This window comes from Ammospiza caudacuta, chromosome 5 (genome assembly GCF_027887145.1).
Source record: "Ammospiza caudacuta isolate bAmmCau1 chromosome 5, bAmmCau1.pri, whole genome shotgun sequence".
In the NCBI taxonomy this organism is placed as follows: Eukaryota; Metazoa; Chordata; class Aves; order Passeriformes; family Passerellidae; genus Ammospiza; species Ammospiza caudacuta.
Genome location: NC_080597.1, coordinates 46,018,743 through 46,045,795, shown reverse-complemented (window position 1 = coordinate 46,045,795; position 27,053 = coordinate 46,018,743). Strand labels below are relative to the sequence as shown.

The 27,053-nt window shown below is 36.4% G+C and overlaps 1 protein-coding gene across 3 annotated transcripts in view; it reads left to right on the top strand.

Annotated features, from left to right (window-relative positions):
* The window catches only part of USP15 (ubiquitin specific peptidase 15), a 60,740-nt gene that overhangs the window by 5,506 nt on the left and 28,181 nt on the right, over positions 1 to 27,053 (top strand). For all 3 annotated transcript variants that reach the window (XR_009274797.1, XM_058805993.1, XM_058805992.1), the window contains exons 2-6: positions 5,471 to 5,598; positions 8,608 to 8,738; positions 11,401 to 11,527; positions 15,929 to 16,074; positions 18,586 to 18,647. Coding sequence is in view for 2 of the 3 variants with exons in the window: in XM_058805993.1 (XP_058661976.1) it covers positions 5,471 to 5,598; positions 8,608 to 8,738; positions 11,401 to 11,527; positions 15,929 to 16,074; positions 18,586 to 18,647 (594 nt within the window). In the remaining variant the exon portion in view is untranslated. The remainder of the gene's footprint in view (positions 1 to 5,470; positions 5,599 to 8,607; positions 8,739 to 11,400; positions 11,528 to 15,928; positions 16,075 to 18,585; positions 18,648 to 27,053) is intronic.

Below are 27,053 nucleotides of genomic sequence, written 5' to 3'. Positions count from 1 at the left end.
CTTATGGATTTACCTACATTTTGAATAAAAAGATGGTATGGTTTGTCTGATAGAGTAGAATAATTATCACCATTTTGAACTTTAAGAACTTGTTAATTCTGGAAGAAAATTGAATTTAAAGGCATCTATTAATTTTGAATGTATTTGGTCAAGCAATTTTTGTCACTTTAATCAAGTAGAAATACAGATACAAACCGTTTCTTATATTCTTATTTTTATAGTTGCAGTTGTGCAAGAACAAAAATCAGATGTTGTGCCTTTAAGCAGGAGTCCCAATTTGCTTTCTGCAAAACAGTTGTTCCACTTTGTCCTCTGTATTGCTTAATCTGTACTCATGCACAGTGAGGAGAGTAAAAAAAAATCTTCACCTATCTCTCTGGACAATTTGCACAGTTTTACTGTTAAAAGTGAAATAGCTTTTGTTCAGAAGAGACCATGTCCCAGCAGTACACAGTGCAGAATGAGTGTCTCTCTGTGAAATGTCTTTATTGCATATTAAAGTTTTCTGGTTTAATTTTGGATTCAAAACACTGAAGTATCAGTCATTATAAATAAATCTAGGTTACATGTTGTTTAATTCTGTCTATATATAATGGTCACAAGAATTCAGAAGCTTTTGACAGCAGTGGGAAATACCAAGATCTTAGTCATACTGTTCAGATATTTTTCTATCAACTTGGATGTTGAGGTAAAGAATGAAAGCTGTTGTACATGTGTAATGTTGCTATTATGTTAATTAGGTTTATTAAGTCAAAATATGCAGTAAGTCACCTGTGAACTTGAATTACATTCAAAGTTTCAAACCATGGGAGAATTTTAGAAATCAGTTAGTAAGTTTCCTGCTAGTACTTTCTTTTGTTCAGTGAACAATGTCCATGTAGTCATGCTGCTGCAAAATTTTAAAACTTCCATTAACTTAAAATTGATTTTTATTATTTGTTGAGTTTTTACTTAAGAAATAAAGGTGTATTTCAAGTGTTGTAATAGCTTCACATTTTTGTACTTGTAAATTAATGTGCAAAGACTGAAGGTAATCCTGTTTTGGGCTGGCTTGAGTCTCTACAGTTGATCATTTGGTCATACATAAGGATGTGGTGTTTTCTGGTAAATTTAATTGGGTGACCCAGTTTTATTGGGTTTGCATGGCCAGTGTTGGTGGCAGGGCTGCTCCAGGGGTGGCTTTTAGGAGAAGCTGCCAGAAGCTTCCCCTGTGCCTTACAGAGCCAGTGCCAGCCGGCTCCAGATGGACTGACCACTGGCCAAGGCCAAATAGCCCAAATTGAAGGGGACCCAGAAGGGACTTTGAATCCAGCTTCCTGCTCTTTGCAGGGCTGCCTAAAGCTAAACCATGTGGCTGAGAGAGTTTTCCAGGTGATCCTTGAACTGACCAGCTTGGTGCTGTGACCACTTCCCTCGGGAGCCTGTTCCAGTGACCAGCCACCCTCTCAGGCCTCTCATGATGTGGAGTACGAACTTCCCCTTTGCAGCTTCCTTCCATTTCCTCATGTTTTATTCCACTATCTGGTATTCCAGAGGACTCTGGAGTGTAAACTGTCCCTTGTGTATGATAATCCACTTCAGACAGGCAAGAAACATTTTATAGAAGAGAGCAGATATATCTTATAAAGCAATCTGGAGCTCTACTCAGAAGTAAATACTGGGTAATGAAGTAGGCCAGACTGGAACTGAGAACATATTCACATGTTCTGTAGATTTTTGATTCTACTTGCTCAAAGAAAATTTTAAATATACATAATATAACCAAGAAAAACCTCGTAAAGTTAAACAAACTGTACAGATACTTCCAGTATTGTTAATACTGAAAATTCAATATTTGAGTGTAATTTTCAGCAAGTGGTATATGCAAGTTTTTGCTTACTTTTAGGTAAAGGTTTGGGTCTATTCCAGTGTTCTGTGTTATCGACCAGTTGGCTCTAAGTGACTTGATTGTACTATTTTCTTCAAACAATTACTGATTTATTTGAAATACCTGTAAATGTCAGGTGTCTGCTGGTTTAGAGTTAACCAGTTCATTTGGCTGTGCAGTTGTCTTAGTTTTTAAGGTTCGCCCCCCAAAGCAGAAGATCTTGAAATTTGAGACTGTTCTTGAGTTTAATCTTTATTCAAATCATCCAGATTTCTTTTACCTCAGAAGATGGGTTGGTTATCCTGCTCACTAGCTAAACTGATGACATGCCAGAGAGCAAAATTTGTATTTCCTGAAATCTTGGTTCCATCAGATAGCAAGCATTTCTTAATCATAATTCTAAAAAACAGATAAGCCACACATTTTAACTTTGATGGAGAATTCTGGGGTATCCTTCTTGGTCAGGTCCACAGTTCAAAAAACTACTGCAGCATTCGACTCATTTGGAACTCCTTGCTGCATTAGGTAATAGTAACAAAAATAAAGGCAAAACATTATACCAAGCTTAATATACATATATTTTTGTCTGTATTTTAGCAATACATGGTATTCTATTTTTGTGTCTGGGACAACACACATTACAGGGTAATGTATCTGGTCCAAGTGCTTACCCCAAGTTTTTAATATTTTTTCCTTAAAAAGGGATCAAATATCATTTAACAAATGAGGATTTAGCAGATGTAGTTCTCATTACTTGAGCTTCCTCTTAAATTACTGGATGTCCCTCATGGGTAATACTTAGTTTTCAGGTGGTTGATTGTGTCATGGATATTAAAATGCTGATGAAAAGATAAGTTGATAAGTTGCCTTCTAGTGGTTTCCCTTCTCTTGTGCAGATGAGTAGTCTTGTTGATCTTGATGAGAATGCTATATTGAATGTGTTTTTAGAGCCAAAAGCTGTAAGTTATAAATCTCTGATTCTTACTTTTCCCATTAATGCTAAGAAGTCTGGATTTTAGCTACAGAAGTGCTTTAGCAGGTTGATTGATTTGCCTTAAACTGAGCATGGTGTAATTGTGCTCTTTTTTTTTTTTTTTCCCTTCCCCGGCATAATCTTTAATGTGGCATATCCTTCTTGCATAAAATGAGGGTAGTGTATGGCATTTGAATGCAAATTTCTGCTTTCTCTAATCTTACTGGAAAAGTAGTATTTCATGTCTTGATTAAGGGCAAGTTCTTGTAATGGGGTGTTCTGGTTTTGGCCAGGATAGAGTTAATTTTTCATGGTGAGGGAATGGAGCCTGGAGCCCAGCCCTGAGCATGTCCAGGTTATTATGCTCTACCACCCCCAGGGGTGGGAGTCAAGGGCTCCTGCTTGGGAGAAGAGAGGTGTGGCTTCAGCATGAGGAAAGGCCTGGCAGGAGGGGAAACCCATCCACCACTGTTCATTGTCCCCCAGGATGAGCATTTTCCTTGTAAATCACTCTCTTTTTACAGTTCTGTTATTAATATTGTTACTGTTTCTTTTTCTTACCTCATTTAAGTTTCCAGTAAATTGTTATTATTTCAGCCTGCAATCTCTGCTTTTTGTGGGATGAGGGAAGGGGAGCAGTTTATGGTTTTGGGTTTTTTAATTCAGAGTGCTAAACTGGGGAGTACCATTCTTAAACCAGGATAAGGGAGAAGATTACAGCTACTGTGTCTATGTTCAACAGTAACTCAAAATAGCTTTTCTCACCTGTACCAGATTCCTATTAAAGCAAAAGTAGCAGAATGTTCATTAAAACACCTAATATGTGTAAAATGTAGATATACATGTAACATGCACATACATGCCTGTAGCCAGTAATTTGCTGTAAGAATCCACGTCTGTAGTGTCTGCTAGCATTTTTTGAAATATCGTGCTTTTTTTTTTTCTTGGCAAAATAAATTTACTGAACTTTTCCATGTAATGCATGTTACCTCTACTTTGTGATAAAGGAACTTGACTGTACTGTTTAGTTCTTATCATACCTACAGAGTTGCATGGTTTATAAGTGGCCTTTCAACTTTCTTTATACAAGAAATATTAAGCTCTTATTTGAGTCTGAAAAGATTGCTAAATGCAGAATTCCTAAACGTGAAGGGAAATGATGACAGATTTTTTTGCACTTTGTGTTAGGAAACAACAATGTCACAACATCTCTGTTAAGGAGGACCCTAAAGAGATGCTGCACAGCAAATTTTGGTTGATGGCAAAATTAATTGGATATAGAAGAAGAAAGATGATGAAGTGTTGAAATAGATAAGGTTGAATATTTAAAATCTAGAACAGTGGACCCCAAGCTTTCTCACATTGTTAAATTTTAGTATCAAAAATGTGTATTAATCACTCTGTTACTGGGGTGTGATAAGACATTTTAACACAGAACATTTGAAAAGTAAAATGATTCTCCAGGACCACTAATTTCTTAAGCATTAATTAAAGGCAGTTTGCCTGTATGATAGTTTCTCTTCTGTGTAAAATTATATCTTTGCTTCTTCAGACTGATAGCTCATTCAAATTTAGGTCAAGAAAGCAGAGACCAATGGGACAAGGCTAGGAGGTTTGGTGGTGACTGTTCATAACCACACACAGTTACAGCTCTTATGGAATAGAGCTGGATGGCCACAGCAGAAGAGAAAGGGAGGATGCTCTTGGCCTTGAGTACGTTCATGGGAATGAAAACGTAGTGTATAAAGGCAAGGGCATGTCAGATGAATCAAATTCAGTTTCATCCTACCATAGTAGCAAAAGATTTGGAACAGAAAGACAGATTATGAATGCTTTTAGGAAGGAGAAATAATGCATATGGTAGCTTAAAAAAATAAATACTAATTTGAGTATCACTGATAAAATTTGGTATCTTGATCTTGAAGAAATCTGGACAAAAAAGTATAAAATGTAGGTATCACTGGACTTTGTAGAAGCCAGACTGTGACAACAGTTTAATCTAGATAAAAATACTGTAGAGCTGAGATTTGAGATATAATCTCTTTATATGAAGTGTGATGTTGATAATAATTTGTAGGAGGAACATCTAGTCCTCTGTCAAAAGCAGGGCATTTGCTGTTTGTGTTGGTGTTAACTCAGAGGAAGAAAACACACTCTCTGGTTCTTGGCAAGGCATCAGAGTCCTGAAGTTTTTTAAGTTGCACTTGAATGTTATAAATAAAACTCCATCAGTAGACAATTCTTTACTGAAAGTTCTCTCTCACTTTTTTAAAGGGCTGTCTAATTATAGAGATTTAATTTGAATCTCCTGAATTTGAAAATCAAGAAGAGGAATTATAGGTGACAGTCATTCATGCTGAAAAGGAAAATAGTTTTTTTCAACTTGCCATTTTTCAGCCTTTGGTACGGGTTATTGGCAGTCTTGCAAAACTATACCTGGTGCTTTCAGTGCAGTCTTTGATTGACCCCAGTTAAAGTCCTCACTGGGAGCAGATGCTGATAATGGTGAGCAGAACAGAGAGAAAAGAATTGTTGTTTCACAAGGCTGGTGAAGGCTGGTGCATTATCATGAATGAGGTAGGAAGTAGTAGAATGCCAGTAATTAATATGTATGTCTTCTTCCTTTTAAGGTATCTAGTGGATAGTCGCTGGTTCAAACAGTGGAAAAAATATGTTGGTTTTGACAGCTGGGACAAATACCAGATGGGAGATCAGAATGTGTACCCTGGTCCTATTGATAACTCTGGACTTCTCAAAGGTAACTGCCTCTCACTGTGAAATAAGCCTATAGTACATTAAGTGTGAAATTGTCACAGGTAGTTCATCTTTTGAAGTTGGCAGTGTAAATGAACCTCAGCATACATAAAGGTAAAAATTTTGGTTTCTTTTCTGACCGTGACAAGGGAACTGGAATAGATTTCCCTAATAAATCACAATTTTATATATACAGTTATTGGAATTCTTTGTAATGGTAACAAAATATGTAACAATGTAGAAATTCCTGGTTTATGATGAGATTTTGGGCTGTTTTGAGAACTGAAAATTAGTCAGGTTGACAGAAAGATGGGTTGAGTTTGCTATGATTTCCCTTTTTTTGGTAGCTTAACCAAATTCTTGATTTTAAATAAGATTTTTACGTTGAACTCTAAAACTTACTTCTGTAAATAAGGCCCAGACCCTTACTTGAGTTCCGGAACAAGTGAAGAACTGCTGTTATTTGGTTCAGTGACTTCAGTTGTGTGAAATGATAGAGGATAATTTCCTATTTTCTTTATGGTCTTGTAAGGATGTTGAACTCTGTCACTGCTGTGATTACTCAGGCCCGACTGACTTCTGCTGAACTGTAGCCAAATTTGTGAACACAGATCTCAGAATACTTTTCCACGTATTTTAATTTTCACATCAAATTCTGTATTTAATGTCCATTAAAGATGTTAATATTAATCTAGTAGATGCAAAATTGAGCAGATAATTGGTTTTCTTCTTTGCAGTTACAGGTAATGTAATAATACTGCTTGTTCACGTAGAGTAATACCAGTTTTGCCAACTTCACATGGTTTATTAAGAGCTCTTGACTTTCTTAATTCAGAACTTCTGTAATTAGTATCTCATTATTTTACAAATTGAATGTTATAGATGATTGCACCTTTTATAAAACTTGTTGTACCATGTTCTACTAATTGTCAGTGTGAATGAGTATGTCTGACACTGACCAGCGCCTTTGTAGAAGGTGCTGTATTGTCATACACATCTATATCTTCTCTCCCATCCAGAAACTTTAAGGTGTTTTTGCTCCAGGTGAGTGTTGTGTTTTGTTTTCTGAAATGTGAGGATTTAGATGTTTTGTACATTCTTGTAGTAAATCTTGCTGTGAGGCAGGGATGTTCAGGTGATACATCTCAATTGACATCAGATGTAGCAACATCTTTTTATCCTCACTGAGGTAGCATCAGCTTGTTCTCTCTTTTGTGTCTTTCCCTTCAAAAATAGGTGATTTCTAGTTGTGTCAAAGACTGTTAGTTCATCTGTACCATTTATAACTTCATCTGCATACCTGTTCAGCTTAAAATTACTGTTGTTATAAAGTCTAATGTAGGGTTAGTGGTCCAAACTAGAAGTCATGTTAGCCATTTTCCTAAAAGCTTCTGAAAACCTGTATTCTGTTGTTTTGACGCTACCAGTGCCCTTTTCTAAATAAACAACATCAGGGGTTGTGAACTCACTTATTGCTCATTCATGGTTGTAAACTGTGGCTCCACATTGGCAGTGATTCCATGCATCCAGTTACCTTGTGACATCTACTGTTCCTGTGTAAAGGTAGTTTTAAAATTAAGGGCATTAATGCCCAACAAATAATAGTTTTCTCTTTCACCCTCTGCAAAGCAACAATCTTCTGTACTAGGTTTTAGATGTAGCATAAACTGGCCCTGAAAATGCTTGGATTTTAATCTTGTCTTTGGCACTTAGGATGCTCTAGTTGCTCTCATGCTCCTCTCTTTAAAAATGTGCATCTGATATAAAGAATAAAATAATCTAAAATGGGCATGCTTTCTCAGATATTCTGCAGTGTAATGCAATGATAAGGAAAACTGTAATTGAATTTACAAAAGACTAATTCCAGGAAACTGAAGCAGTATGTTGTGCTTATATTATTTAAATGCTTCTCCCTTGTTTCCAGAACATTTGGATGAAGTGAGAGCAATGAAAAGTAACAGGTAGAGATTTCAGTTAATCTCAACACGTGCAAAAAAGATCGAATATGATGTAATGCACGTGTCATGTTCAGAGGAAGAGATACATCGCCAAAGCGGGCACAAGGAAGTAGGTATTTAGAGTAGCTGATTGTTCATCATAGAAAACAGCGCTGTGTGTGAGGGACTGAATTGTCAGAATCAGGGTATCTATGTGATGGTTCCAAAAAAAATTATATTAGAAGAAATGTTGGTATTTGTAGGAGATAATAGAACCCAAATTATGCCTTCTCAGCATATAAGATCAGTGCGGAAATACAGTGTGAATCTTGTGAAGAGTTATGTAGACCTGAAGAAGTGCTTGTGGATTTCTCCCCTCACTATGCTCCCAGCTGCAATGTGATGCTTCCAGACAGAGGGACAGCTGCCCTGAATGTTTGAAGTTCACAGTAGCTCACATCTGGAATCACCTCTTAGACCTAAAAGATAGCTGCTAGTAGTAAGGATTGAATGAAAGATAAAAGCATTCTGCTTACCTTAAGAGATTGCAAGTTGTGCTTCACTCAAGTGCAGCATCTCCCCTTCTCTGCAAGTAATTTTGTAGTGACTTAACAGAGCACAGAGGATCCTTGAAATAGGAGGTTGTACTATGCTACTTTCCTAGTCTGACTTAGAATTACTTCAGACTTTGTCTTGAATCTACAGTTAACTACTCATTCTTGTTTTCAGCTGTGGAAGTATCCATGATGATGTGGGAATATGTGTGAAGTGAGTGGGAGAAATGAATTGCTTTCTCTGAAAGCTAGGGTGGTGTATGATAACAAACTAGGTGCTTATAATTGCATGGGAATATAAAGTTGTCACTCATACAGTAAAGAATATCACCTGTAATAGGTGTGCTAAGCATAAACTGGATAGTTTGCCTGCATGGTTTTAGAAGACCTGCTTTGAACACCACAATACTGGTAACATAATTGTGACTCAAAATATTTTGTCTGCTGTTTGTGAAAAATGTTACATTAAAAACTCAAGTACAGAATTACAGTATTCAAATGAAAATAATCTTTCTCTTATAGATGGTGATTCTCAGTCTCTCAAGGAACATCTCATTGATGAGCTGGACTACATCCTTTTGCCAACTGAAGGCTGGAATAGGCTAGTGAGCTGGTACACACTGATGGAAGGTCAAGAGCCAATTGCACGCAAGGTACTCTTTAACTGCCTGCTGGGATTAGTATGATTCACATGTACTCCTGCAAATACACAGGAGTTGCACAGGAATTTATTAGCAGACTTTTAAGTCCTGGCCTATGATAATCATATCAAGAACTCCAGCTTTAGTTGCTTAGTGATATCTAATTTTTATTCAAACTTTTGAGGTTTAAATGTGTAATATTGAGGCAGGGGGATGCAAAGGACATAATACTTTCTTTTTCTGGAAGTAAGTTGGCTTAATATCTCAAGATCTTGCTTTAGAAGCTTGTATGGCTGTTAATGCAAATGGTTTTGTAATTAGGTAAATAACTCTAAAACTGTATTGACTGTGTTAGTGAAAAGTCTAGCTCTAATAATGTTAACATTGGTGGAGTAATTGCTGATAAACACTCTGCTCAGCTGCTTGCCAAGGGAGTTATTTCTTTAAGCAAAAGGCTTACCTCAACACAAGTAGTAGGCCATGGTATGGTGGATGGTGTGGCCCTCCATCAATGTGAGATACTGAAAAATTAACATCTTTAAATTTTTTTGTTTGCTCCAGTCTCATAATACCCTTATTATTAAAGGTGAGAGGACATTTTACCAGTTTGCTGATCATACAATCTTCTTTTGCTTGTGTTATTTCTTAAGATTTTCGAATTATTGGTTTCAATTGCATCCTCACTGGACTGAATTACTTAGTTTTTTAAATATATTTTGGTATATTTATTCTTTTTGTATTGGCTGCTGGGGTGCATTTTTTCAGTTACAGGGATCTTGATTTTAATTCTTTTTAAATTGCTAAAAAATATTAGGCTTAAAATTTAGTTTTATGATTTCTGGTGCAATACAACTTTTGTTTCCTTCTTATGATGTAAGTATGGTCTAACTGCATGCATGCTGGCTGCTTACTTAAAGTCCACTCTTGAAATAAATGGTAGATATAGCTGTAGAAGAAGTTCTGGGTCTTCAAAATTAATTTGGTCAGTAACAGAAGTTTGGTAAAGGGTTTTATGTTTTCTCTGATATGATAAAGTAGTTGTTTGGTTTTTGGTCTTGTTTTAAAGAGACATCCCTGAAATGTCTGTCATTTTGTCTAGTTCTGTTAGAGTTGAAATCCATTAGAATAACTCTCCTTCTTTAAAAATATATCTGTTGTCAACTTGGTATTGTTTCTTCTGAGGATGGGTTTCAGTAAACTGCATACTCTTCCATCATCATGGTAAAGTAAAAAGTCTAATTTTTTCAGTTTGGGAGGAAAATGGAATGAGAGAGCAGTGAAATTAGAGTAACTTCCATTCCACTTCAGAGTAGCTAACTGGAAAAATACATGGAGTATAATGAGTGGCCAGGTAAACAGGCATAGCTTTGTTATTTTCTGCCAGTATGAACAGCAGTTATCCTCTGCAAAGCATATTCCAGTTCAGCATTTTTGTTTCTGATGCTTTTGTCATTCATTGTTATTTTTCCTGTCTGCCATTATGAGGTGCCTTTTTTTTTTTTTTTTTTTTTTTTTTTAATAAACGTGGTATTATTATACTTTATTTCATCCCCTGTGTTACATCAGCTATTTTGGAAATGTGGATCCAAATTTGAAATGGATAAAATTTTGTGTTCAGTCAACATCAAATAATAGTAAGACTCCTTGTAATAGGTTGTACTACCACTAGAGTGTTGGTTTTTATTCTTACAAGTGTGTTAGTCACACTTGTAGTTTTGTTTACTGCCACTATTTTGTTGTGACTCTAGTAGCTGCAAACTATTAAGCTGCTCAAATTAAGATGCATTTTTGCTTAAATGCCATGATTGCCAGTAATTGAAGCTACAGCAAGAAATGAAATAATTCACTAATTTCTTCATTCTTTTCCTATGGCACATACATGTAAGTTATATTTGTACAGCAGATAGCAGATCTCTCCTAGCAGTTAGCTGGTGGCTTTATTTTAACCGTATTTGTCAGATGGATCACATATCAGGCTGATGGTTATTTTTGGAGCGGTCTACATGACTATGCAGTTACACTTTGGAAGATCAAAAGGAAAAACATTTAAGAGGTGACCCTGAATATTTTTTTCTACATTTTACTTTTATTAAAAAACAAATCCTGTATATTTAACTATTCCATAATCTGTGTTTAAAAAATGAACATAGAATAAACAACTGTAATGAGTAGTTAAAATTCCAAATGAATATATTCATTATCGGAATGTAAGTGAAATATTTGTAGGTTTTGTTTAAAAATGTGATATCCAGATTTTATTAGTATGTATTATATTTTTGATAACTACTTTTTAACTGTGAAAACTAGTTCTTGATGTTCTGAGGAAAGGATATACAATGAATGTATTTGGAAATAAAAGTACCTTTTGGGTGTTTCTACCTTTTGGTCACGTATCTTTGGATTAAGGTTGCATATTTGTGATTTCTGCTTTCTACACTTTGAAAGTCACCATGTTATACACAGGTAAGACAGTCATCATTGTGGAAAAATGTACTTTCTAGTTTACTGTATTTCTGAAAAGCTATAGGAGAATTTTAGGTCTCATTTTATTTTTTGCATTTATTAAGTGTCTTATATTACATGAACTTCAGTTTCTTGAACAGTTCTCAAAAATATCTTGTGTGTGTATATGGGAACATATTAGACTGATATGTGATCTCATTCTGTTTTTCAGGTTGTTGAACAGGGTATGTTTGTAAAGCACTGCAAAGTAGAGGTATATCTAACAGAATTAAAACTGTGTGAAAATGGAAATATGAACAACGTTGTCACACGAAGATTTAGTAAAGCTGATACAATAGGTATGCCAAATTATTTTCTAAAAATATGTGATTGGTACTTGTATGTGGTAGCAAGTTCTGAATAAATGTCTAGATAAAATGATAGATAGCTGTTTTGACCATTAAAAACAATGGGAGTAGTTTTGTTTGGGTCAAAATTAAAAGTTAAAAAATTGGAATGTTGAGGGGGTTTAATACAACTGTAACAATAAAATTGCATGTTTTATTATCTAAGCATCTGTATTAACTTAGAGTTTTGAACTTTTAAGAAAGTGAATAGTGTGATGTTGTTTATTGGATTTCATAGTACTTTTTCTTGGCTTTTGATGTGCAAGAAGTGTATTTTTTGTGTGTTTTATTAACCAACACATTCTAATCATATATACAAAGAGAAACATATATTACAAAACACAAGATAGAATGTAATTAATAAATTAATGCCTAAAGATGACCTACAAAGGCGGTGTTCTTCATGTTGTGAAATGGCAGGCCAGGCACAATCTTTTACAGTAATTGAATTGTTGATTACACCTTTAAGTTACCTTTACTTGTATTTATTTTGACTGCTCACTTAGCATTCTGTCATTGTTTGAAACAGTATTTTGATAAGATACTTGACTTTGAAAATAACAATGAGAACATTTTCAAAGATATTGCTTCTCATTTTTTGGTGTGTTTGTGCATGTGTATCTGAGATAAGAGTCTTTCAGTTGTCTGTATTTGTGCAGTTTTGTACTTCATGCAGAATTGTACTTTATGCCCTTGGCATGTGTGTCCAGCCATCACTTTGTTTACATTTGTTGACAGCAGTGTATGTTTTTTAGCTTTTACTTCTCTTCACATGACTTATACTTACCAGCCTGTAATTCTTTGCAGATTACTTGCTTTAGAAGTAGTTATTTTACTTTGTTAAATTCAGTATTTCAAGTTAGAAAACAAATCATGTCTTGTACTAGAATAAAAACTTCAAAATTTTGAAAATTCTTCTTAAAACAAGGTTTGTTGTTCATTTGGCTTTTTGAGATTTGTTTTGACTTGGGAGGTTATACTTCGTTATCTTCTGAGGAAACCAGAATCTTGAAAAAGGCAATTTAACATTGTCCTTCCCATAGGACCAAATGCAAGCTATTTTGCAGCTATACTGAATTTATTGTATCACTGAAATTATAGGTAATGGATGAATTTTCTTTCTCTGATCAGAAGCAGGGCATTTTGGAATGACAGTTACTTGAAGTAATTTAATTTTTTCTTAGCAAAGAGAGAATTAAAATTATGAATAAATTGTTGTAAAAGGTAATGAGAAGCAGTCAGAATTCACTGGCAATCCCTTTCCAGACCCTGGCCTTGTTTGCTTTCCTGAAATGTGCATGATATGCTCCTGGAAGCCTTTAAAAACATGCCCTTCCTGAAGCTGAAGCTTCTTGTGCAGAGTGCAAAGCAGAGCCATCCTAGCAAGGCATCCAGAAGAGTTTGTACCTTAGAAGAAGAGCTAGAAAAATACAGCCCACTTTAAGAGTGAAGTAGTTACTGATCCCTCTTATCCATTTCTAAGATTGTGGGGTTTTTTTCTCCCTGTTTATTACCTTGAGTATATTTAAGGTAGTTCTGGAATTCATCAAATACACAGTAGAAGTACTTATTATATCAATAAATAATATGCAAGAGGGATCTTTCTGAATCTTGATTATTTTTTGCTCGTTCTTGTATATTCCAGTAAGAGATGCATTTCTATTATAGCTGCAGAAGACTTGTAGTACAAAACAGTCAGTAACAGCCCCAAGGAACTAAGTAGACCCAGGGTAATACGGTCTTTTCAAGAAGTTTTAATTTTTCTGTCCAGCATTGTTAATTATATTATTTACTGCACTCAAAAAATAAGTACAAGACCTTTCTTAAAATAAAAAAAAATCAGAGAAATATCCTAAGTCTAATACTCACCTATCAGTCTTCAAATACTTGTTACTATTCCTGGAATATCTTTGCTTTTCCACTCAAATAGAAGCTAAGCTAAGCTGTGTCAATAAATTAGTACAAAGTCAGCTCAGACTGACAACATTAGCCTAATATCTGAGAGTTTCCTGTAGCCAGCATTTGAGATTGCACTAGCTTTAGGAGCCAGGATGTGTTTGTATTAGGATTCCCTGAACTGAAATTTTTCAGCATCTCATCAAGACTGTTCCAGGTAGTCTTTCAAAATAGTACTTCAAGCATGCAGTTGTTTTTATGAATAAGCTGTATGATATTTAACAGTGTAGGCTATTATCTGTATGGGAGCTATAACTATTAACTCTCAAATGGAACTTTTTCAGATTGTGGGTATACAGCTGATGGAGTGAGAGGCATCTTTAAATGGCAGTTCTTCCTGTCCCTTTTAGACATCATGCTAGTACTGATCATGTCATACATTGGATGTGTATAACTAAAACTCCCCAGGGACGTGTTGGAGTCACCATCCCTGGAAGTGTTTTAGAACTGGTTGCATGTGACGCTTAGTGCTGTGATTTAGTTGATATGCTGGTGTTTGGTGAAAGGTTGGACTCTCATCTTGCATGTCATTTCCAACTTGAATGAGTCTATGATTCTACTAGGGGAGAACCCCATACACAATGTGATTCAGACAATATATGATCAGTTTTCATTTATGCTGGAACAGGCACTTCAACTTTACTTCATAAGCCAGCACTCCAGTAATAGTTGGTGGGGATGGGAGGAAGGATTATAAAGTTAACATTGGTTATATGTTCATGGAAGTACATAAAAGCATCTTATTTTCACAGTCTCAAAATTGGCATAGTAGTCAAGTGGAACATGCTCTTCCCAGAGTCTTGGACATAATGTGTAGTCATGCAATGGCATTCATTCTTCCTGTGTTGTAATAGTTCTGTTAGCAAAGCTGGAACTTAATAAATGTTAGCTTAGTGCTTGTGAAGAAAACAACCTGCAATGCTCAGATAATTAATTGCCATGGTATTAAGAGAATGAAAAATTATATTTTGTAAATTTTTCTTTTAGTGTAAGCCACTGAAAAATCTACATTTTCTACTTTTTTTACAAGATTGTTGCTGACTAGTTTTATACTTATTTTCAGATATAATTATTTGAATTCATTGGTTGAGAATTGATTCAGACAGTAGTTGATTTTTTTTTGAAACCCAACAAATCAAATAAGTCTGTTGCTTTGTTGATGTCACCTACCTTGCCTATATATAATCTCTGTTACAAAAACAGATGATCCAGTCTAACACTTTCTTTCAGACTGAAATGTGTGATAAGTAGTATAGGAACAAACTGTATTCAGTTGCCTACAATATCTACAAATATTATATTGGCCTGCTGTCATACATTTCACAAGCCAATGTCTGGACATTTGCAAGGGACTTTTAAGTTTTGGGTCTCAGTTTGGCTTTTCCTGTTTAACCTAGTGGAAGAGAAAAAAATCTTGAGTAAAAGGGAGCAAGAGAAGCTGACACTAGTGCTAGTGTTTCCTCCTTAGACTTTGGAGGAATGTCTTTCAAAGAGCTTACAGGGCCCATTTTTATAATTGTACTTTTCAGTGATCATCAGGGATATAGTGTATGTTTTTTGGCTCCTGTTTTGTGTTCTGTGTTAGCTGTTATGAGACATAGCTTCCATGGGCCTTTGTGAATCTACCAATTAAAAAAAGCAGCTAAGTGGTATTGCTATGATACAGCACTGTACATAGTAGTGTAAAAACCCAAATCTTTAGTAAACTACTTTTGTATAAGAAGAATGGTGTTAATTAAAAACTTCACTTAAATTCCTGTTGTCGATAAGCTATGCTGCCTTAAAATTATGTAACACTGGTTATATTTCTGTTAGGTGAATTAGGAGCTGGTAGACCTTTCTTCTTTGAATCTTTCAGGGATATAAAATCTTTCACCTTCCTTTTACAATAAATTTTTGTGCTTCAGTGTTACAAAGCAGTCATTTTTTTTCTGTGGACATGTGGATTAAACTTCGCACACATATTATAGGCTGCTGTTAGTGCAAATTGCACTCAGATATGGGTAGAAGCGTAAAACCCAAAAAAGGTTGATTTAGGGAACAGAATGACTTCCTGCACTTGGTTTTGCCATCAGTCTCATTTCTGATAATTTGCTACCTCCCCACACTCTTCTATTATCATGCTCAGAAATTAGTAGATGGCTCCTGTCGTGTTACTTATCAGCTTCTCTTTAATTGGTCTGCATTGCTAAGGGATTCAGTCATCTGACTGTTTCCATTTTGAAGGCAAGCTAGCTAGCAACTTCCTGCTTGTCCTACAAAATGATGTTGTTGCATGGCAATTTATACAATTTCATTCATATTTTGAATATGAGGAGTGAATTCTGATGCTTTATTTGACTGTATATTGTTTGTGTATTGAAATGTTAAATTTGTTTTCTTTCCTTCACAAAACAGATACAATTGAAAAGGAGATAAGAAAAATCTTCAATATTCCAGGTGAAAAAGAGACCAGATTGTGGAACAAGTACATGAGTAATACTTTTGAACCATTGAATAAACCAGACAGTACCATACAGGATGCTGGTTTATACCAGGGACAGGTACAGTGAAATATTATTTCTTTTCTTGCATACATTTGTCTTTTTGCTCATAAAAATGTAGCTGTACTGAATGATTTTTGCTTTTTTTTAATGAAAATCACTTTCCAATAGATTATGTTAGGGATAGAAGATTTTGTGAACAAATTTGTTGAAATTAAAGTAGTCTTTGTGTGTATTTTCAGGATTAAAGATTGAAAAGAGAGATGAAAGAGAGGATTTAACTCTTCTGATGAATTAAAAATTTTAATATATGTCTAAATTTTAAACTTTATGTTTACCAAATATCATGAAATTGATGACATGAATTTGGTAAAATCTGAAGTAAATAATTATTCGTAGAATCTTGGATATGTTCCTATAATGAAACCCAAAATTTAAATAACTTTTTAGGTATTCTAAAAGAATAATGTCTTCTACTCAGATTCCACTGTCTAGATTTCACAAACAAAATAACAAAAAAATGTGGAAATACTTTGCTAAGAACAACAGAGGTTTGTAAACCTGCTTTAACATGAGACAATGTCATCACTTCAAAATCATCCTTTACAGAGGAATTCCTCACAAGATAACTTTTTTACCTTTCCAGATGAATGCAAAGAACAAGCATTGAACGTTAAACTACAAAATAGAAGTGTAAACAGATTGTGCAATTGCATTTATAGAATAATTTTTCAGATTATTACACTGATTCTTTAGTCTTCAAATAGAGTTGAATGTTTTTTCAACAGCTGTAGTTCGTGCAGTCACGTTACAAATGCGGATGGATGCAATTTGATGGCAGTAACTTTAGGCGAGATTATATTAAAGTATTTCCTTTTGCTTTGAAATATTTGACTATTACCTACTTACCTGCAGTATTTAGGCTTTCAGGTTTTTTAATGGCATGGGAGGTAGGTAATCAGTGCACGAAAATTGCTGCTTGAACTATTGTGTCCTGTAGCTTCATGCTGCATGCACTTAAACCCTCACAGAGGTAATTTTAACAATGCAGAAGTCCTACTGGAAGAGATAACATCTCCCATAAAAGAGTCACATCAAAGATGTAACGTGCTAATTATCTCTATCCCAGTGAAACATTAACTATGAAGCAATCATAGTCTAATAAAGCCATGACAAGATCTCTAGGTGACATCTGTGCTTTGAGCAAAATTAATACTGTTTAAAACAGAGTTTACCCATAGTTTCTGAAAATGCGAAATGTCGTGGTAGGCCATATGTGTTCGGTCAGTTCCACTTGCTGACATTTTTCTTGCTGACTTTCCTAATCTAATAATAGTTACTCTGACTATTACAGTCTGTCTAACCTAATAGTTATAAGAGTGTGCACAATTGAGTAAAGTAATGCTTTGAATTTATCCGTTGATTTCTGAAGTACACCTCTAGGGATTCCATTGAACTCTTCAGTCTAAATCTACTTTCTATTTAGTAAGCTCTGAGTAAGTCCAGGAAGTATGGCAAAATCAGTCTTTCAGCATCAATGACCAAGGATAGCAGACTAGTCTGTTCCTGATAGAAAGCTGGTCATGATAGAAGGCTTGTTTTCAGTCTCATGCTCAAGTGTGTTCAGACTGAAAATGTGACTATACCTTCCAAGTGGGTTATGCACGAGGTTTTGAGCATTAGTACTTAACTGAATTTATGTCACAGTGTAGATGCATACAGGCACAGCATGGCAGTTTAATTAGTGTCCTGAAACATCAGTGTACAGTTGTGCAGAATTAGTTGCATTGGAAGTGGGGAGTTGGATTCAGTTTAAGCATTGGAGTCTAGTTGCCATTTCAAAGGATCCAGCTATCTCAGCTGTCAATCCAGAAAAAGGCATGAGCTGTTTGTAGGTCCTGTGTCATATCTGCCAGGGTAGGGGAGCTATCTCAAATATCCAAAGGAATTTCAGATGACACCTGATGCCTGTGTTTGGGACTGAGTGTTCTGTCCTGCTTTCCATACCAATAACAAATAGAATGAAATTAATTTCATTAGCCAACTGTCCTGTTGAAAAAATAATATTAGATAAATGCTTTGGTAAAACATACAGGAGTAACCATACAGGTATATGGTTTTAAGGCTATTGAGGCAGAAAATAGTTTTGTTTGGGTGTTTTGGGTTTTTTCTTACCCATCTGTGTAAGGCAGAATTCCTTCAGGAATTACCCCTTCCTCAACAGGGCTGTTGTATAGACATGTGGTTTCTGTAGATTCACAGGTGCTGCTTAAACATTGCAGGTCATTATCTCTTTGAGAGATAAGTGGCTTGCCATCCATGGATTGTAGAGGAATAGAACTGTTAAGTGACTTGCCCAAATTAAGATGATGGGTGAAAAAAGTAGAGAAGAAGGACCAGTGCAGTGGATGAAATACAGAGTGTAATGGCATATTCTTGAATGTCAGTGAATAGTACCTTAAATATCAGTCTTTTCTCGATCACATGTCAGCAAATCCATTAAAAAGATGGAACAGAAAGCAATCTACTGATATTTTTATTTCCGTTTTCTCACTATGCTTTTTGTGGTAGGTCCTGGTGATAGAACAGAAGAATGAGGATGGAACATGGCCAAGAGGTCCTTCAACTCCGAAGTAAGTTATGAATTCCAGTCACATGATTAGTTTGACTATTATTTTGCTTTATGAAAAAAAAGTTTTTAAAAGTGGCATTTTATTTTGAAAATCAGCCTTCAGATATTTAATTGAAAGTACACCTGAATACATTTGCTGTGTCATGCTTTGTAGAACATAGCATAATAATGAATTCCTGCATATACACTGCTTAACTTTATTGATTTCAACCAATACATTATCCTGCTGAAAAATGGAAAAAAAAATCCATAGTAGAAAACTGTAAAACTCAGCATAGTTTATTTAGATTTCTGTCTCAAAGCACAGTGTATCTGTTAGGTCAACACAGATTTTATCAGTATTTTTCTTACACATAAATATTTTCATGGACAGCTTGTTCCTTTTGTCTCCAGAACATATTTACCCACCAAGTTTATTTGAATTGCAGCCTACATTACCAACATGTGGCTTTTATTCTTTGTTGGGCTGTCATCAGTTAATGCAGAATGATGTTGGTTTTATTTTCTATTTTTCCTACTGCTGTTATGAACAGCACCTTCATAATGGCAAGTGAATAGAAAGACTTGTGTGGTTTTATTCATTTAACTGGTTTTTATGTTATTTCCAGTATCTAAATAATTTTCTCTTGATTTTGAAGAACAGTTGGAACCATTTAATTAATATGATGTCAGGCTTACAAATAGTTAACTGTGTTTCTTGGCTTTTTAGCTGGTTCTTGATCGTACCTTTCATAAAAAGTTTAAGTTCTTTTAAGTTCTCTTTATTCCTTTTGAGATTATGTATCCATGTAGTTACAAGTCACTGCTCTAAAGCATTTTTATAGTATCATTGCTTATCATTTGAAGGATGCTGTTTCTTTATCTTTGGTGTTTTATCTCAAGCAGTTATATTTGGAACACTATTTTCTATTAAGCTGTTTAATGAAGTCTGAGTTCAATTTAAGATTAGTATTAACAGTATAATCTTGCTTATCAAGATGTTGTAACATAAGGCTTTAAAGAACGTGAAGCAATAGAAAGAATGGGATGCTAAAAACTTGAAGTTTCATCTCTGACCTCAAAAAACATCTAGTAGAAATTTAAATTCTTAGTCAAATTTTAGATGCATCTTTGAAAAGTTAAAAGACCTTACATAACTCAATGTCATGGATTGTTTTGAAAGTTTTGGTTGGAAGATATTCTGGTGATGGTATCTGCTTTTCTTCTGCCAAACTTCTTTTTCATTTTATGGAAAGCATTCAGGAGCAGTATATAAATTAAAGAATATCTCCTGAAAAATGTTTGATCTGGGGACAAGTGAAATGCTAATTCAGAATGCTGTTGTCAGAGAAGGTTGTAAGTAAACCAGCAAATGAGGATGAATAGTATTACTGTGAGGTTGGTATGGTTTTGAGATCTGGCAGCTATCAGAAAGTTGGGAATTTGATATTCAAATACACTGTAATAATGGAAAGTTTGCAAAATTTTGTGAATTCAAATAGCAGCTATGAACAGGCCAGGACAGGTAATAGGACAGGTTTTTACATCTGTTTAAAACTTCATGAACAACCTAATAAATGTTTAAAGGGATAGAAATATTAAACTCACTTTGCAGTTTTTCTGTGTGAGATCCATTAGAAGTATTAGTTTGTCAAGACAGCATATATCCACATACCTTCCTACAGCCCTGTCATTGGTCACACGCTGGCTCAGTGCTGAAATTACCTCTTTGTAGTGCTTCTTTTTGAAGAGTACAAATTGTAAACAAATTCTGATGTCAAGGTATAAAAGGCCATATTTAGAAATGTCAAAATATAGGATACTGGAAAGCACGAAGGATGATAAAGCTTAAAAAATCAGGATCATTTCAGAACATGAGCTAAGCTTTTCTACAGATTCACAGAATAGTTGATGTTGGAAGGCATCTCTGCAGATTCTCTGGTCCAAAGCATTTGCTCAAAGACAGGTCACCTAGAGCAGATTGCTTGGGATTTTATCCACATAGGTTCTGAGCATGTCCAAGGATGGAGGCTCTACTGCCTTCCTGGAAAACCTGCTCCACTGTTTGGTAACTCCTATTTTGAAAGTCCTTATATTTACAAAGAATTGCCAGTGCTTCAGTTCTATACCTATTGTCTCTTCCTCCATCTTCTTCATTCCCTCACACTAGTTATTTATACATGTTGATAAAATTGCTGTGGAACCTTCTCTTTTCCAGGCTGAACTGTCCCAGATTTCGGCCTTTCCATAGAGGTCAGATGCTTGATCACCTTTGTGGTGTCTCACTGGACTTGGTCCAGGACAGATCTGTCTCTCTGGTGTTGGGGAGCCCAGCACTCCAGGTGTCTGTAGCCAGTTCTGAGTGGAGAAGGATCACCCCCTTGAGCTGCTGGCTGTGCTTTTCCTAGTGTAGCACAGTGGGCCAAGGTGGTTGGCCCAAGGACACACTGCTGGCTCATGTGCAGCTTTTTGTCCAGCAGAACCCCAGGTGGTTCCCTGCCAGGCTGCTTTCCATTTGTCACCCGCCCACACACCCACTTCTTCCCAGTGTATTGGTTCCTGGCATTGTTCCTCCCCAGGTGCAGGCCTTTGCATTTCCCTTGACTGGACTTCAGGTAGTTCCTGTTTGCTCATTTTTCCAGCCTTTTGAGGTCTGTCAGAATGACAGCAGAATCTTTGTTGTGACGACTGAAAATGAGAAACAGTAGGATGGAAAGATCTTCTGCATGGTTTCCCTGCCTCTTTCTCTCAGAAGCCTTACAGCAATTTTTATATTGCTGCTTTTGGCAATTTTTCTGTATTCCTCCTACTACAAATGATGATTGCTGTCAGTTTTTCATGAGAAGTATGTTAACTGTGAGCATCTTTTCTTATGCGAGAAAAGAACATACTTACTTTGAAAGTGGCCAGGTTGGGACCTCAGTTCAGTACAGGAAGGAACACTTGAAAGTGACAATTCTGTTTTTCTTGAGAGTAACAGAATTTTTCTTGAATTCGTACAAGAAAAAAAGATTAATTATCATCATAATTGTCTCTTCTTCTGAAATTAGAAGAGTGATTTTGAGATCCTTTTCATGTAGGAGCAGAGACCATGCTATACAACTTAAGTTCTGCACTGTGTTCAAGCTTACCAGTGTTTGCATTTGTTTTATGTGTACTGTTCTTCTAACTTCTGAATTTACTTTATTTTGGAAGTAATTGCAATATCCACTGTAAAAACCCTGCATGATTTAATGATATTTGCTATCGTGTCATATTTTAATGCTGCTTAAAATATTTGTGAGGCTTGGGTTTTTTAGTCTGAAAGTATCTGAATGTGGTGTACATTCTTCAAATGTTCACAGGGTTAGTCAGGTTTAGGAATAGCTGGATTTTTTGCTTTCTGAGAGGTTGTTCATATCAGCTACTGGGATGTTTTTGGCTCTGGGAGGTTGACTTCTATGAAACTTCCTGTTTATTCTGGAATGTCTTAAACATCACCTGCTCCCAAAAGAGGCATTACTTAGCAGTAATGATTATTTTTGGAGAAAATTTAGTTACACTAACATGTCTATGAGTGGCTGTCTCTCAGTGTCATACCCATGACAAATTTATACAAATGTACAGATCCCAGTTGTTTTTGTAGCTTAGTTGCTGCTGATCCCAGTATTTAATGAAGATTTGAGATCTCTGTGCAGACTTTTTTTTTAATCTGTGTCCTTATATGAGAAATTATTCCACATGCAGAAAAAACAGATAATCCTTTTTGAATGGTTTATTATTGTCAAGATGCTGTTTTAAACTAAAAAATAAATATAAATTTAAAAATCTAAAATTGTAGTTCAAGTTACTTGAAGACCCGTACTACAAAATCAAGTTACTTATGTTCGGGAAAAACTGTACATAACTTAAAACCTTTCAGCCAATCTGTGATTTTAAAACTTAAGATGAGGAGAAGTGAGGAACTCAAGTTTTGATATTCCATGGGTTACCGACTGAATAGCCAGGACAGGGTTTCTCTTAATTTTCTCTTAAGAGTTCTGTTATATAACTGTTCATATGCAAATATAAAAGGAAGTCAGGGAAGCATACAAAAAAGCTATAAGCCAGTAGGTTATTTCCTTTTCATTTTAAAAAAGTGTTGTAGCTGGGTTTTTTAGAAAACTTGTTTTTAAGTTTTAAATCTGCTGATCCATCCTAGTCTTTAAAAGTGCTTTCTATATAGTAAAAAACTAAGAATTTTTAATTACCTGTCAATCTGTATCTCTGTGTGTGTTTTCAAAGTAATGGATTTCATTCTGATACTTGTTTCATTTAGGTATCAGTGTGGAATGGGCAATCCTAATCTAATAGCTGGCTACTTAGTATAATTTACTGATGGCCTGTTGTTAACTTTAAACAATTCTCATGTGTGAAAGGGAATATATTGTTGGTAGTTGGGGCATTTTTTGACCTACAGAAAGGTGAGTCTGCACGCATTCGTAGCTTAACACTTTTTCTCCTTGTTATAATGAACATTTTCTTAGTTTTTTTCAGATATTTTTTTTCTGGTTCAAACTAATAGGCCTTTTTATCTTGGAAAAGCATTAAAGGCCCTTTCTCAATTATTTTCTTTTACTGGGTTGGACCCCATAATGTCTGTTAAGAGAAGGGAACAGAAGGATAAAAGATGCTTAGAAGTCCTTTTTAAAATAATGTAATGCTCATTTATCTAAGTTTTTTAGGGAAATATATCCATGAATCTTCAAAGGAAAAAGTGTGTTTGGTTTTTTCCTTGAGCAGTTGTATGCAGACAGATGTGCATTTCTTCTGACTTTTCTGTAAGAAAGAACTGTGGTATGTGGCGCTAACTGGGGACTTACTGGGATGTCTTAAATTGTATGAGCAGGAGCTGTCAGCTTGTTTGTCAGCCAAGAGCTGGACTGCCATTTGCTGATAACTAGTAACTGAGATAACCATGTGTCTGAACTCCTGAGGGTAAACACCAAACATTGGTGATGTTCAACAGACATTTTCAAGTTAGTCTAACAAACATGTTCATTAATACAAAGTAATGGAGGATTGAAAAACTCTTAATAAATGCACGTCCTTAACATTATTTTTTTTTTTTGATTGATGAATGTTAAAATATTAACCTTTTTTACTGCAAATTCCCTAAAGCATGATTAGCTGAATTAGTTAGGGTTTGTAAGAAGAGAATAGTCTAACTAAAGCTTGCTATAAAATTGTATGCTAGCCCAATCAGAGCTACAGCTTTAAGGAATAGAGCCCTTAGTAATGGAAGGACCTCTTGAGAAAGTATCACATAGTTTCCCTACTCAAAGCATGGGAAGCTGTAGCAGATGGCTTAAGACCATATCCAGGCATATTCCCTGTTCAGATGGAATTTTATTTATTTTGTTTTATACTCACAGACTTTTGTCCTTTTGGTGGGCACCACTGAGAAGGTTCTTGCTTCATCTTCTTCGTTCTCTCCCATTGGGTATTTATACAAGTGGTAAGATCGTTCTGGAGCCTTCTCTTCTTCAGGCTGCATGGTCTCAGCTCTCTCAGCTTCTTCACATAGGTCAAATGCTGCACCTTTGTGGTATCTCATGAGTCTTGCTCCAGAATATCCCTGTCTTTGTGGTACTAGGGAGCCCAGAAGTGAACCCAGCACTCCAGGTGTCTGTAGCCAATTCTGAATAGAGGAGAAGGATCACCCCCTTGAGCTGCTGGCTGTCCTTTTCCCAGTGTAGCACAGTGGGCCAAGGTGGTTGGCCCAAGGACACACTGCTGGCTCATGTGCAGCTTTTTGTCCAGCAGGACCCCAGGTGGTTCTCTGCCAAGCTGCTTTCCATTTGCCACCTGTCCCTCCAGGGGTAGGATTGAATGGTTTTCAGTCCATCTCACTGTGCACTTACATAATCCATGTTTGATCTGCTTGCCTATGAGGGTGTTGCAGGAGACACTGTCCAAAGACTTGAGGAAGTTGAGATGAACCACACCCATTGCTTCCCCCTCATCTGCCAAGATATCCTTCTATGAAGAGATTATTATCAGGCTGGTCAAGCAAGATATCTACTACTGCTTTCACTGAGATGCTTTCTCTTCACATCCATCTTGGGTCAGAAGCTCCCTGTTCATCCACTCAACCTTCCTGCTGCCTTTGCTTAATTTTTTACTTCTCTGGCTGGACCATTATTGAGCGTAGGGAACTGATGATCTTAGGGGTCTTCTCCCGTGTAAATGATTCTGTGAATATTGTCCAGCTCTCTTGGGGGCCCCTCTTCTTTCCAGGGCTGTATGCCATGACACTTGTCCAAGCTGATCCCTATAAAGTCTAAAGTCTGCTCTGCAGTAATCCAGGGCTGTAGTCTTGTTTTCTGCCATGCTCTCCCTCAGGATCTCAAATTTCACCATCTTAAGGTCATTTTGGCCAAGGCCCCAGCCTTCACATTCCCCGCTAGTTCTTCCTCCTTGGTTTTAAGTATCAGATACAGTTGAGAAGCTCTTCTTATTACCTCCTCAGTCACTTGCATCAGATAGTTGCCCTCATTGCATTCCAGAACTTGCCTGCATTTTTGTGCCCTGTTATGTTGTCCCACCAGCAGGTCCCCTGTAAGGACTAGGGCCTGTGAATGGCTTATGCAAAAAAGTCTTATCTACCTTCCTTTATCCAGTCAGTCTGGGTGCCTCCAGAGGAAAAAAGACTTCTAGCTGCAGTTGGTTTTGCTGATGTCCATATTTATCTTCTTGCTGTTGGTCCCTCCCTGTTGGGGAGTTCTAGTGCAGTTTAATCATAGTGTTAATGAAGTATGTGGGAAAGTGAGTATCTCATGTGTTTGGCATACTACAGTTAAGTGGTTTTTGTTAACCTGTCTTCTGTCTTTTGCTGTTAAAATGCTAAATTATAATAATTATTTTGGGGGGTTGTTTGTTACACCATTAAAAAGTTACTTTTCAAAATTATCTGTTAGTTTCTGCTGCTGTTGTAGCTATGTTGAGAATTTAGTTTACTCTTCTGCATTTGAGAAGCAAGCCATTTACTGATTTAGTAGACCTTAACTGGTTTCCTCTGGTTTCTTTCAGTTTTTATATACAGCAATTATACATTGAGTTTTAAAATTTAAAACTATATTGCATTTGAATTTTGTTTAAATTATATAAAAGCTTCAAATTGGTTTTGAGAAGTTCAATTTCAGTTCAAAATTATTCAAATCAAATAGCTTCTTCTAAAATAAATACATGTATGAATGTCATAATTAAATACTGTTCTGGATTTAAATGGGATTAAACTGACTTCAGTTTGGTATCTTTTGTGGACAGTCTGTATTTTACTTCTTTGAAGACAATATTCCAAGAGAAGGATTTAGATTGATAAAGGAAATTGCTGGAAAGCTTTGTGAATGTTGATCAGAATACTTGAAAAATTAACTAACATGTTCTTCATATGGTGATACACAGAATGATTTCGGTTGGAAGGGACCTTAAAAGTTGATCTAATTTCTGCTCCCTACTATGGGCAAGGGCACCTTCAAATGGACCGACTTGTGCAGAGCCCATCCAACCTGACCTCAAATACTTACAGGGATGGGCCATCCAGTTCCTCTGCCTGTTCCAGTCTTACCACCCTCACTGAGAAGAATTTTTTCCTAATGTCTAATCCAAACCTACTCTCTTTCAGTTTAAAGTCACTCCTCCTTAGTCCAGTGACCACATGCCCTTGTAAAAAGTCCCTCTGCAGCTTTCGTAGCCCCCTTTAGGAACTGAAAGGCTGCTCTGAAGTTTCCCCAGAGCCTTCTCTTCTCAGCCAACCCAGGCTGAACAGCCCCAACTCTCTCAATCTGTCCTCATTGGAGAAGTGCTCCAGACCTCTGATCATCTTGTGGCCCTGCCCTGGACTCACTGCAGCAAGTTCATGTCTTTATGTCATGGTCCCGGAGCTGAGCACCGCACTCCACGGGGTGTCACAAGAGCAAAGCAGAGGGGAGAATCACCTCCCTCACCCTGCTGGTCCCACTGCTTTTATGTAGCCCAGCATATAGTTGGCTTTCTGTGCTATGAGCTCACATTGCTGGGTTATGTTGGGCTTCTCATCCACCAGCACACCCAGTTCTTTCTCTTTAGGGCTGCTCTTGATTCATTCTTTGTGCAGCCTGTACTTGTGGTTGGGATTGCCCTGACCCAAGTGCAGGATCTTGCATTTGTTGCTGTCAGAGTCATGAAATTTGCATCAGCACATCTCTCAAGCCAGGTCACTCTGGATGGCATCCATTCCCTCCAACATGCCAACCACACCACACAGCTTGGTGTCAACAGCAAACTTGGTGAGCGTGCACCAATCCCTCTGTCCATGTCACTGCTAAGCAGCACTGGTCCCAGTACTGATTTGTGAGGAGCACCACTGGTTTCCACTTGGACCCTGAGTCATTGACCACAACTCCTTGAGTGCAACCATCCATCTAGT